Source organism: Diceros bicornis, chromosome 28, assembly GCF_020826845.1.
Source record: "Diceros bicornis minor isolate mBicDic1 chromosome 28, mDicBic1.mat.cur, whole genome shotgun sequence".
Lineage (NCBI taxonomy): Eukaryota > Metazoa > Chordata > Mammalia > Perissodactyla > Rhinocerotidae > Diceros > Diceros bicornis.
This window is the reverse complement of record NC_080767.1, coordinates 11,120,902-11,133,940: the sequence shown is the minus strand read 5'-3', so window position 1 is coordinate 11,133,940 and position 13,039 is coordinate 11,120,902. Positions and strand designations below refer to the sequence as shown.

Sequence of the window (13,039 nt, the reverse complement as noted above, 5' to 3'; positions counted from 1 at the left end):
GAGGTTAACTTCAAGGCCAAGTGGTGGTTTCTCCTCTCAAGCCTGTTGCCTGGAGAATAGTCTGGACTACAGGCTAACAGAGCAAAGTGAAGAATGGTCACAGAGGCCAAAAGCCTCACTGTTTTGGCCTCAAGCCATCCAGGGCACCCGATGGCACCTGGAATCCACAGAATAGAAGGACTGTCAGTTACTGCAGTGCCCTCTGTTTGTCAGATTTCAGTGGGTCACTAATTAGCTAGGTCAGAACCAGGATCAGTGATCCCAAATGTTTCCTGGAAGGCACTCTGTTTAGGATCACCATTTGGCATTCTACCTTCATCTATTGTGGCTAAATGCAACTACTTAGGCTAAGGGGAAAAAAACTACAGACTTACTTTGTTTATCCAATTGTGGAAATAGGCCAGAAATGTCAGAGGGGCCTATAGGGCTTAGCTCAATACACTGGAAGTCTTGGTCATGATTCCATCGAGCCACTCACAGTTCTGTTCATGCCTCTCCTGCACTCTTTTCCAGACCTGCCACGATGGCCCACCGATTTCCAGCCCTCACCTCAGAACAGAAGAAGGAGCTCTCAGAAATTGCCCAGCGCATTGTTGCCAATGGCAAGGGGATCCTGGCTGCAGATGAGTCTGTAGGTGAGTTCAAGAAACATGATACAACAGGCATACTGTTGTTTCTCCGCTTAGCAAAGGCAACTTGATAATCATATTTTCTTTCCTCTCAGAGGAAGTAAAGTTTTCTGTACACGGGAGTGGGAGCAAAAGACTCAGTAAGCATAGACCTTTTGAGGCCTGTTGTTCCAGTAGACAGATTTCTGAAAACAAAGGGACGAGGCTCAAACCCTCCATTTTAGGACCCCTTGCCAGGGATCGTTTGAATCCATCTGTAGCAAGGCCAGGAACTCAGTAACCGGAATATGGTCAGACATACAACCCTCTGCTGCTCACAAGAAATCAGTGTAGAGTCAGCCAAGAAAGGGCAGGGAGGGTAGGGAAGTGTCCACACCTGGGACAGGGAAGGGCTTGTGGCAGACAGAAGCCCAGGTTGGCATGAGGGAGAGTGGTGGCAGGGCCTGCATGGCCCACCATAAAATGATAGAAGCCAGGGAAGTCAAGAGTCTGTCCCAACCCCCTCCTTCCACTGTATGTACATCCAGTCAGGTTGAGGGCTGGACCTGGGGAGGGCTGGAGAGGCCTGAGGGCCTTACATACCCACTTGGACCCAATGGTGGCTTCCATCCTGACCTCAACACACCCAGCCCATACCTTCCTAACCAGCATCCTGATAGCAACCAAGGCCTTTCCTGGGGAGAGAAAAAAGAGGCAGGAGCTTTGAAGATCTGAATGAAAAAGAGAGTCTTGCTGCCCATCCTGGTGAGAGTCACTGAGCTGGTGTGGAGGAGGGCATCAGGAAAGCCCAGGCTTGCTCCTTATGCTGCCTCGGCCCTCCCACCATAGGCACCATGGGAAACCGCCTGCAGAGGATCAAGGTGGAGAACACAGAAGAGAACCGCCGGCAGTTCCGAGAAATCCTCTTCACTGTGGACAACTCCATCAACCAGAGCATCGGGGGTGTGATCCTTTTCCATGAGACCCTCTACCAGAAGGACAGCGAGGGAAAGCTGTTCAGAAACATTCTCAAGGAAAAGGGGATCGTGGTGGGAATCAAGGTGAATACTTCCGTTCCCATCTCGCTTTTGCCTCACCCCAGCCAAACTCCCAGCCCGGTGGCTGGGGGAGGGCCAACACTCTGAACATTCTTATCATCTTATTTCTGTCCTCACTCTTTTCCATCATCATCTTCCCACTGAGAACCAGATCCTCTTCTAGACTTTTCTTCCAGTGCTCTCTTCTTTTAACCAAGTTTTCTACAAGGTACTTAATCTCTTAGTGTCTCAATTTCCTCATTTTTAAAATGGGAATAATAGTACCTACCTTAAAATGTTCTTATAAGGATGAATGAGTTTTTAAAACAGTTCCTGTTGCATAATTGTTATTTAGTTAATGATAGCTATTATGATTAAAGCATTTACTGTTCCGTTGTAACTATGTCTTCCAAATCTGCACGAACGTCTCGGGAGTGGACATTAGTATTTGTTGAGTGCTCACGACTCCAAGCACTAATTGGGTCCTCCTCACAACGTCTGGAGGTAGCCTCAATTATTATCCTTATTTTAGAAAGGAGGTGAGAAAATGGAATGACAAGGGGTAACATAACTTGCCCACGGCAAGGCAAAATTGGAGCCAGTTCAAACCCAGGCTGTCTACCTCTCCGGCTCTTGACCTTAGCCTCTGCTCTGCTGAGAGGAGAAGCTGCATCTTTATCCTCTTCGTCTCCTGTAATAACGCAGTGCCTGGTATGTGCAGGTGCTTAATAAATGTCTCTTGAATAAACAGTTTAAGGGAAGCTGCTCTTATATGGCACCTCTGCATCCCAGGAACTGTCGGATTACTTCTTCCTTCCCAAGCTCCAGGCCTGTGCTTTCCATCCTCTTAGGCTGACCCCTTACATGTTCCGTCCAGGTAACTTCCCTTCTGCTATGGACTGAACTGTGTCCCCCTCCCCCCATGACTAATATACCTTCCTAATTCAACTCCTTAGTTTGTGAAAGATGAGAACTGTTAGCATCAGGGGCTCTGCTTGTGTCCTACTGGGACACTTGACACCGCTAACTACTTGTTAATTATTTATATTCACAGTTAGACCAAGGAGGTGCTCCCCTTGCAGGAACAAACAAAGAAACCACCATTCAAGGTAAGGCAATTACCCACTGATGTGAATCACGCCCTTATATGCTAGAATGAATGCAAGCCAAGAGGCGAGCAAGGGAAAACAAAATGTGGATATCACACTGGTTCTAGAACCACACACCTGGTTTTCAGTCCCAGCTCCTCTAGTTAATAACTGTGTGACCTCAGGGTAGTCACTTAAAGGCTCTGAGGCTCAGTCAAAATGGGATAACAATATCTACTTTGCAGAATAGTGGTGGGATTAAATCAGACAATATACATAAAGTGCTTACCACGTGCCTTGCACAGACAAGATACTCTGGACCTGGGAATATTATTTTTAGAGAAAAATCCAGCAACAGTAGAGAGGAAAGATCGCAAGCTTTGGGATCAGACATACCTAGGTTTGAAGCCTGGTTCCATCACTTACTACTTAGATAATTTTGCAAGGTACTTCACTGCCCAAAGAGACAAGTATAATTCACAGCTCTGGGTTAGCTAAGCAGAATTTGAAGCCCAGCTCTGTCACTCTTTAGTTATGTAAACTTGGCAAAGTTACTTAACCTCTAATAGCCTCAGTTTCCAAATCTGTAAAATGAGTATACAACTATTAGTTGTATGATATGACTATAGGGTTGTAATAGTATAACAACTACAGTAGTCCCTCCTTATCTGTGGTTTTGCTTTCCTCAGTTTTGGTTACCCGAGGTCAACTGTGGTCCGAAAATATTAAGTGGACAATTCCAGAAATAAACAATTCATAAGTTTTAAATTGCATGCCATTCTTAGTAGCATGATGAAATCTCACACCGCCTTGCTTCACCCCGCCCGGGATGTGAATCATCCCTTTGTCCAGCGGATCCACGCTGTGTACACCACCCACTGTATAGTCACTTAGTAGCCATCTTGGTTGTTAGATCGACTGTCACGATCTCGCAGTGCTTGAGTTCAAGTAATCCTTATTTTACTTAATAATGGCTCCAAAGCGCAAGAGTAGTGGTGCTGGCCATTCGGATATGCCTAAGAGAAGCTGTAAAGTGCTTCCTTTAAGTGAAAAGGTAAAAGTTCTTGACTAATAAGGAAAGAAGAAAAAAATCACATGCTGAGGTTGTTAAGATCTACGGTAACTTTTATTACAGTGTATTGTTATAACTGTTCTATTTTATTATTAGTTACTGTTGTTAATCTCTTACCATGCCTAATTTATAAATTACACTTTATCATAGGTATGTGTATATAGGAAAAAACGTCCTCGGTTTCAGGCATCCACTGAGGGTCTTGAAAGCATCCCCAGTGGATAAGGGGGGACTACTGTCTTAGGGTTGTTATGATAATTAAATGAGATCAGGTGTACAAAACGTCTAGAACCACGCCTGGACCATAGTAAGTACTAGACAAATATTAGTTCCCTCTAGTCTTCTTATGGAGTATCCACGGTATGTTAAAACCATATTTATTAAATCCAGGTCTTTTGCCTCAGTACTGGGATTAATATTTATTTGCCTGGATGTTTTCGGTCCTCAAACTCTGTGGCTAAAAGCTAAGCCAAAGGAGAACTCCTTCACTTTATCAGTGGCCCCATGGATCAGGGACTGGGTGCAAAGAAGCCTTTCTCTCTTTGGTGACTTGCAGGGCTTGATGGCCTTTCTGAACGCTGTGCTCAGTATAAGAAAGATGGTGCTGACTTTGGGAAGTGGCGTGCTGTGCTGAGGATTGACAACCAGTGTCCATCCAACCTTGCCATCCAGGAAAATGCCAATGCCCTGGCCCGCTACGCCAGCATCTGTCAGCAGGTGCTCTGTCTTCCCCTTGGGCTAAAAAACAGGAGGCAAGAGCTTTCTTCAGAGCCAATTTTACTATAACTTTCCAATTTTACTATAACTACACATGAGCCTTCTCTCACCAATGTATCCTGGTAGCATTTATCACCACTTTTGCTATAGCCAAGCGTGGTAGGGAAAGATTTAGTTCCACAACTCAGCTATGAGCCCCAAAGACCAATGCCATCAACTGCTGCCCTCTGCCAGAGCTCTAGAAGCTGGGCCTTAAAAGTGATCAGTCTTGTAAGGCCAGGGCACTTGCTTGTCTATGCTCCACCATGTCTGAGGCATGATCCTCTTAGATCCTCAGTTTGAAGGTGATAGTTCTGATCTAGTTCCAATCCACATAATTTCTTGAAGGATGGTGACTTGATGCTCAAGTTTCCAATCTAAGTTGAAGTTTCTCTGGGATCCAAGTTAACGTCAGATTGCTTGTGTGGGTGCTGTGTTGGGGTTACTTGAGTTGTGGGCACCTGGAGAGTCCCAATTAGAACTGTAAACATTGATTAATTCCTTAATTAACCCAGACAAGAGGCATCTTTCTTAGTGATTTAAATTTGACTGCCCTTAAAGGGTGACAGCTAGGTACTGAGGTAGGCAGAACAGTCTCTAGAATAAGATACAGAAATTAAGGGTTTGCATTTATTTTACTTCATACCCAGAAAAACTTTTTTTTTTTTTTAGCTCACTGTTCTTTTTTGGCTAAGCCACAAATGCTCACTAGACATCCCATTAAATTTCTTTCACTGCCTTTAAGTTACCTATATGGTATTTCTCCATAAGGGCTTCGTTTTACACCAATTGTAACTGTTGACTATCCTCCTAAGGAAAAGTTCCCAATGAGAAGAGCTTCACTTTGTCTCCTCCTTTTTCCTTTTTAGAATGGGCTGGTACCCATTGTTGAACCAGAGGTAATTCCTGATGGAGACCATGACTTGGAACACTGTCAGTACGTTACTGAGAAGGTGAGTCTTGAATATAAAGGTCCCAATTCCTGTTGAAAAATCTTGTTTTTAAGTAATAGCTGTTACTTAACATATATCAGCTGTTATATATGAAATATTCTTTAGTTGGAATCATTTTGTAGCATTGAGAAGGTAACGAGGTGTTCTCAAACCTTCTACTGTTTTGGCACATGATATGCTCCTTATGGAAAAAGCACAGGATTTTCAGTATCAAGACTAGGGTTCGAGAATCCATGTTCCCAGTTGTGGGACCTTGGGTTAAGTCATATCTTTTTGGACCTCAGTTCCATTACGTGTAAACTAAGAAATTTTAAAATAAGATATGAGACTCACATGAGAAACTGTAATTAGAAGTCATTTGTTCCCATGTGACTTTCTAAATTAGCCACAGTATATCTGTAAGACAGTAAGAAAGTCCTAATGTAACCTGACCTCAGTTTCTCCACTTGCAGAATTAGGTGGACTGAAATGAGTCTGAAAGCATTTCTGTCTCTAAAATGTATGTTTTTATCACCACTCAGCTTCTATGGGGATGGAGAACGGAGGCCAATTTAGATGTCCTCAGCTAACTAAATCAAGGCCATCTCAATTGACCAAGGGGAGTAATGAGAAAGAAGGAGTGAAGGGCCTCTAGGAGGCAGAGCCATGCCAATAGTGCATGCAGTGAGCATTCAGAGTAGGGGTGGCAGGGATAGGCCAGCTGGCTGTGCTCAATGGCTGTGGTTTACAATGCATTACTCTGATGAGGCCTAGAGGCTGGTTGGAAAGCTTCGGCCAAGCAACATATGGGAATTCCTTCATCCTGCGTCCCCACAGTGTAAAAGGGCCAAGGTCAAGTGACTCTAAGGCTGGCTCTGGGTTTCACCTGTTGGGACCTCTTGTCCTTCAGGTCCTGGCTGCTGTCTACAAGGCTCTGAACGACCATCATGTTTACCTGGAGGGCACCTTGCTGAAGCCCAACATGGTGACTGCTGGACATGCCTGCACCAAGAAGTATACTCCAGAGCAAGTGGCTATGGCCACTGTCACAGCTCTCCACCGGACTGTTCCTGCTGCAGTTCCTGGTAAGGCTTTCTTTCTCCTCCAGCTCGAGGCCTCAGCCCTCATCCTTTGAAGGAGCGCCACAAGGGTCTGTGTTTGTCCAGGTGTCTGCCTCTATCGACGAAACAGACCTCTGCTGTCTCACAGGCAGCCAGCACTTGCCCCCTGCACTCCATGATACCATGTATCCTGAGTCTGTCCAAAGGCACACAATCCATTGATTTCCTCAATATTTTACCACCCTCCTTATTTATTAAAGCCCTTCTCTCCTTAGCGCAACTAGCTTCGGCAAAGGCAAATTAGTTTGTCCGACCCAGTCCCACACAATTAAGTAGAGAAAAGATTGAGACATTACATTTCTTTTAGGCTCCTTGCTTCCTTTCTCAAGTAGGGCACATAAGCTGGGCCTAGTAGAATGTAATGGCTTCTCTCCTTCCAGGCATCTGCTTTTTGTCTGGAGGCATGAGTGAAGAGGATGCGACTCTCAACCTCAATGCGATCAACCTTTGCCCTCTTCCAAAGCCCTGGAAACTAAGTTTCTCTTATGGACGGGCCCTGCAGGCCAGTGCCCTGGCTGCCTGGAGTGGCAAGGCGGCAAATAAGAAGGCCACCCAGGAGGCGTTTATGAAGCGGGCCCTGGTAAGATGCCACTCCTCTTAGCTCCTTGATCAAGTGGATACTCAGGGCCTGGCTCTCTCACATGGAGAAGCACTGCTTTCTCAGGCCATGACGGTTTCCCCAGATAGTGTCTACTAGATATTTGAAAATGTGGCAGTCGAGCTTAGCAGGAAGGTTAGGGCTAGAGAGAGTTTCGAATTATCCACACTGGGAGGTTATTGGATGACAGTAGATTGAAGGACTGTTTCCACAGAGATACTTCAGAGGGAAGATAAGAAGGCCAAGGGCTGAACCCAGCACACCTTTCATTTTGGGAAGAAGAAGAAGAGAAGCTACCAAACCAAGCAGCAATAATATGATAGAATGAACCAAGGCTTCTGGGAACAAAGAGAAACAAGTTTCAAGGGGTCAATAACAACACACTACAGAGAGATTCAGAATAAGGACTTTTTGAAAAGGCTGAGACTGGCACATAGGAGCATATCAGTGACCCTCAACAAAACAGTATCAATAGAGAGAGAAGAGGAAAGATGACCATTCAAAATATTTGTTAGGAAAAGACCCAGAAAAGTTACCAGGAGAAATGAGGACAACAAAGGGTTTTATTCCAGCAGTAACCATTCCTTTTTGAATACCTACTGTGAGCCAAGGACTGGGGTGAACAAAGCAGACACAGCCACTGCCTTCAGGAGGCTTAGAGTCTGGCCAAATAGGAGAGAGTTTGGCATGTTTCAATGTAAAGCAGAAGGAGCCAGAGGAAAGATCAGAGATCAGGAGAGCGGGGATCATTGAGAGGACAAGGACTTAGAGGAATCAGGATTGTATGAAACTAAATATTAAATACAGGTGGCAGAGTTGGCCTTAGAAAGGAGGGAAGAGATAGCAAAGAAGAAAGAGAATGGGTTTGGAATCAGGTCTGTAGAGGTGAAGAGATGTAGCAGTTGGAGGGCATCTATTAGAGTGATAAGGGAATGGAGATTTCAGTCTTAACAGTGGGGAAGCCTGGAATCGCTGTTGAAGTGGTCTACTAGGAAACTGACCAGATGTTCCGTCCAAGCATCAGGCAAGGTGCAGCTGAAATGAGAATGAGTTTGTAGTATATTAACTTAGATCCTGAATTTTCCTAACAGCTCTCTTAAGCATGCAGGAAGATTGAGATCAACCTACATGGGAAATAGCAGGGTAGAAGAATAAAAGTTTAACAGGAAGACAGAAGAGTGCTGAATTTGAGTGACAGCCTTAATCAGCTTGCTGATCACAGAGGAGGCTGGGCAAGGAACCCAGTGCAGCCAGAAATTTGGTGATGAGGCGCTAAAGAAAGGGAGGCCCCAGCGAAGCTAAAAAAAAATCATCTCAGGGGCATAAGTGAGGTGTGAGATTTTAGAGGTAGTGCTTTACCACGCGATGATGGAGAACTGGGTATGGCGGTTTGGTGTGTGTCCGAACCACCTGATGGGAGTGTCAAAACGAAGATTGCTGGGCATCAGCCACCAAGTTTGTGATTCAGAAGGTCTGGGGTCAAGCTAGAGAATTTCCATTTCTAACAAGGTCCATGAAACACACTTTGAAAATGACTGTAGGTGTAGAAATAAGTCCTGGAGAGAGCAGACAATAGCAGCAGTGACTTGAAGCCGTGGTACCGCTGAGTTGGCTCTAACTCGTCCTCCTCTCTCACACTTGTTTTTCAGGCTAACAGCCAGGCAGCCAAAGGCCAGTATGTTCACACAGGCTCCTCCAGCGCTGCTTCTACCCAGTCGCTCTTCACAGCCTGCTACACCTACTAGAACCCGAGGCCTGCCGGCCTGGCTCTCACTCTTCCAGGGGTCTGGGAAGGAGGCCTGAAAGGGAACAACTTTTTGACCAACCCTGGAAATCAGGAAAAATTAGATTGAAACTGCTGGAAACACAATGCATGTTAAATTCTTGGACACAAGAAAAAAAATCAGTTATTGAAACATAAGTCTGAATATTAAGGATCTAACAAAATTTCACCCCACAGTTTCCTTGCCACACTTCCAGCTCCCCACGCCCCTGAGTATCCACCTAAGACAAGAATAGACTTGAAGACAAAATCAACTCTCCAGCCAAATAACGACCACCGAGTGAAACCCCTCAGAAGCTGAATGCAGAGAAGTGCGTCTCATTGAACAATCTCAACTGTGGTAGGTTGTGAAGGAGACAGCTGCAACCAAAAAGGAAATAAAATATTCTATAAACCTTCAGTTGGTATCAGATTTCCCTTTCTGCTCTTGCCTTCAAAGGGCTCAGTATGTTTCATTATCTTTGACCCTACTAGAGATGATTGGTATTAATGGTCAGGGTCCTCAACGTTGGCTACTCATTGGAATCACCTGGCAAAATTTAAAAAACCCAGATGCTCAGGCCACACTCCTGCCCAATTAAATCAGAAGCTCTTGATGTGGGATCCTCTAAGTATCAGGGTTTCTTAAAGCTCCCTTGATGATTCCAATGTGCAGCCAAGTTTGAGAACTACCAAGCTAGAGTTCAAGTTTGAGCATATTTAAAAATGAAAGCCATTCATAACGTGAAGCAAGGTAAAATGTAAAAAGATTTCGAGCAACATGTGGAGTGTAAAAGAGATTCAGTGTGACTTTGATGCTTGGAGCATTCCTCCTCGAGTGGCCCAGGTTGGTGACACAGGACTACGTCTTCCTCTGCACATCCGAGCACACTACCTAGTTTTGCAGTAAAGAATATTCCCATAATTATACTTTACTGACTTTCAATTTTCAGAATTAACCTGTAGAAAAAGCATTAAAGACAACCATAGTTACAATAGAGAATTTAAACATTATAACTTTGGACAGTATAAAAGTAATGATTTTGGTGAAAAAAAAGTAATGATTTAACTGACAGAAGCTGAGAAATTAAAGGGGGAGGAGAAGTGGAGGGAAGCAAAGGGAGCATTAATTCACTTAGGGGGAGTCAGGATTCTACTTACAATTGATGGATTAAGAATTGGTGCTTTAAAAAAAGAAATAGTGTTGTAAGTCCATCAGAGTAACAAAGGAAATGGATACAAATGATTAAAATATTCATACCTATAATTCAAATATAGGAAAAGGTAGTAAACTAAATTATCTCTCTGGAAGAGTGCAAGGATAAACAATATTGTTTAGAGTAGATAAATTGAGAAATAGAGGCATAAACATATTATTTAGAGGAATAAGACAGAATTAGTCCAAAAGACCTGGGAGTGGGGCGTAGGGAAGGAGATTTTTACTTATTATGTTCCTCTACAACACTTGAGTGTTGATTTCCATGTACCTGTATTACTTTTCTAAAGACAACTATATTCATACAAGCAATTCAAACCCCCCTTAGAGGTCATTCAGCCCAAGGCTTTCGATTTACAGATGATAAAACCAAGCCTAGAGCAGTCGAATTACTTGCTGCAGGCCACACCTTTAGGGGTTTAGGGTAGAGTTAAGAGATTAAAACTCAGCTCTCTTTCTCCTATAACAGACACAAGGCCAGAGAGGAAGGGCAGGGCAGGGCACCAGGCAGCGCTCCACACCTCTGCCACCAGTGTTGTAGGTCCTCCACACGTTGTATTGTGTTCATTCATCCCATCAGCAAGCACTTCAGCTCCTATCATGTGCTAAGCTGTCCTAAAAGCTGGTAACACCTGGTGTGACAAAGCCCTTCTGCCAGAAAATTTTTATCTCGAGCTTACTCAGCATCACTGACTCTATGTTGTAAAGAAACCTCTTAGACTCTCATTTACAGGTTGAGCATGAATTTATAATCAAGACTGAGTTATTTATGTCTTTTGGTCAGGGCCGATTACATTTCACTGGGTGTGAGGATTTATATAATGCATTTTCCCTGGCTATCATCTGATATATTTTCCTGAGTAAAGCACTACAGTTGTCTCTGAAATCTCAACCCCAGTAAGTTCCCCCACTCAGGGTAATTTGAAGACAAGTGTTATGAGGCTACAGACTTCCATTTCTATTAACTGTATGAGGCTGCAGACTTCCATTTCTATTAACTAACTGTATGAGGCTACAGACTTCCATTTCTACTAACTGAGTGAACATATTAGTGGCATCCTAGGTTTTGGTACACTGTCAGATTTATTCTAGTAGTTATTGAACACCTACTAAAAATAAAACCTGGTACTAGGCACTGAAAGTAATTAAGAGGTTTCAGCTTGAGGATAGCCATAACATTCGCATACCAGACAATTAAGCTTCAGTAGCTAAGCAAGAAACGAAAATGCCATTGACAATGTTGGGAAGCGGGAAGGAGAGCCGTTCAGTAGAGCTGGCTGCAGAAAGGGAGGAGAGGGCACTTAGGTTGGACATGAGGGGATGGCAAAGGGGAAGGAACTCTTAGAACTGCCTTTGTGTAAGAAAACACTTCGATAATTCACTAGGAGGTAATACCATGAAGGCATAAGTATCAAAAGCCAGCGCCACAAAAAAATTACTAAATGCTGGGAAGAATAAAAAGAGGAATTTGTTTTTGCTCTGAAGAGGAAGAAGGAGAGGAAGGAGGGAAGGGGCAGGAAAATGAGTGACGAGAAAGGAAGAAACAGAAAGGAGAGGAAGACAGAAGGCAGGGAGAAGCTAGGGCAATATGGAATCGTGGGGAGGTGACTAAAGGACTTTTCGGAAGGGGGAGAAATATCAAGCACTCTAAAGATATTTGTCTTCTTGAGCGGAAGAGCTGAGTTTCACGGATGCGTCTATGTTATGCCTTACAAAAACAAGACACCGAGATGATGCATAGTGATTCATAACGGGAATTAATTTAGCAGAAGCAGAAGCCGACTGTGACAATGAGAATATAAGCGTCTCGAGACGTGCAGAAATCTTGGAGCAGGCTTTAGACACGGCAGCATTGGGACTTCAAGTCCATCTGATTTAGCTCTCCTGGGGTGGAAGACTCCAGCGGACGTCTACATTTCACTCAGAGCAACGGCGGGGGAGACCGGCCGGTGCACTAAGGCAGCTGTCCAAGGTCGCGTAACCCGTGGGTGAGACTTAGGCTAGTGTGATTTGCCAAGTCCTCTTGGGAGGCAGTACCCGTGGTGGTGAAAAGCACAGGTTCTGGAGTCGGACAGTCTCAGTTCAACTGCTGGCTCTGCCACTTGCTAGCCGTGTGAGCTTGGACACATTACACGGCCTTTCTGTGTTTCAGTTTCTTTGTCTCCAAAATAAAGACACGTATAGCATCGCAAATTAGTGAGAGGTTAAATGAGTCAATACATCTCAATAATAGGTTCACAATCCCGAAATCCAAAAAGCTCTGAAAACCAAAAGTTTTCTCATAAGTTTGGAGCAAACTATTTGGTGGCAAACCTGACTCGAGGCTGTTGTCTTTATTCCACTTGATGGGATGCAGAGATATTAATGTGTCTGATTGTAGGTGCTGACTCGGACCCTGCAGAGGGAGTTACACAAGGTACAGCATAAGCAATATACTTACTCTCCAACATATTGATTTCCAAAACACATATGCCCTCAAGGCTCTCAGATAAAGAATTGTGAACCTGTCCTTAGTTTAACATCTGCCACGCTTCTAGGGTAGCAGATGAATTACTCATGCTCAATAGAGCCCAGAAGGCTCACGTAACGCTACCAATTCCCTAAGCCCATTTTCTAGAGAGGATGAATTAAGAGACAGGAGTCATAATGGCAAAGCGCAACACAGCCACTCACGGCTCTTTTTTCATTACTCAAATAAACACGGTTTTCTGGCTGTCGCACAGACTGTCCTAAGCCTTCTGAAATAGTCTAACGCTCAGTACTGGGCATCAATATATGTAAACATGTATAAAATCAGTCAACAATTATTCAGTCAACAAGCATCTACTGTATGCTTGGTGCTGTAAAGA

General features: G+C 44.1%; 1 protein-coding gene across 1 annotated transcript; it reads left to right on the top strand.

Moving 5' to 3' along the window:
* Positions 1 to 523: 523 nt before the first annotated feature.
* ALDOB (aldolase, fructose-bisphosphate B) lies at positions 524 to 8,957 on the top strand. Its single transcript, XM_058524715.1, has 8 exons — positions 524 to 635; positions 1,458 to 1,669; positions 2,700 to 2,754; positions 4,362 to 4,522; positions 5,431 to 5,514; positions 6,404 to 6,578; positions 6,995 to 7,194; positions 8,862 to 8,957. Exons 1-8 carry the CDS (start codon positions 524 to 526, stop codon positions 8,955 to 8,957), a joined length of 1,095 nt encoding a protein of 364 aa, XP_058380698.1.
* Positions 8,958 to 13,039: the final 4,082 nt, after the last annotated feature.

Coding starts and splice junctions, on each gene's coding strand:
- ALDOB (XM_058524715.1), top strand. CDS start 524: ATGGCCCACCGATTTCCAGCCCTCACCTCAGAACAGAAGAAGGAGCTC. Junction 2,755..4,361: donor CAAAGAAACCACCATTCAAG/GTAAGGCAATTA, acceptor GGTGACTTGCAG/GGCTTGATGGCCTTTCTGAA. Junction 7,195..8,861: donor CGTTTATGAAGCGGGCCCTG/GTAAGATGCCAC, acceptor CTTGTTTTTCAG/GCTAACAGCCAGGCAGCCAA.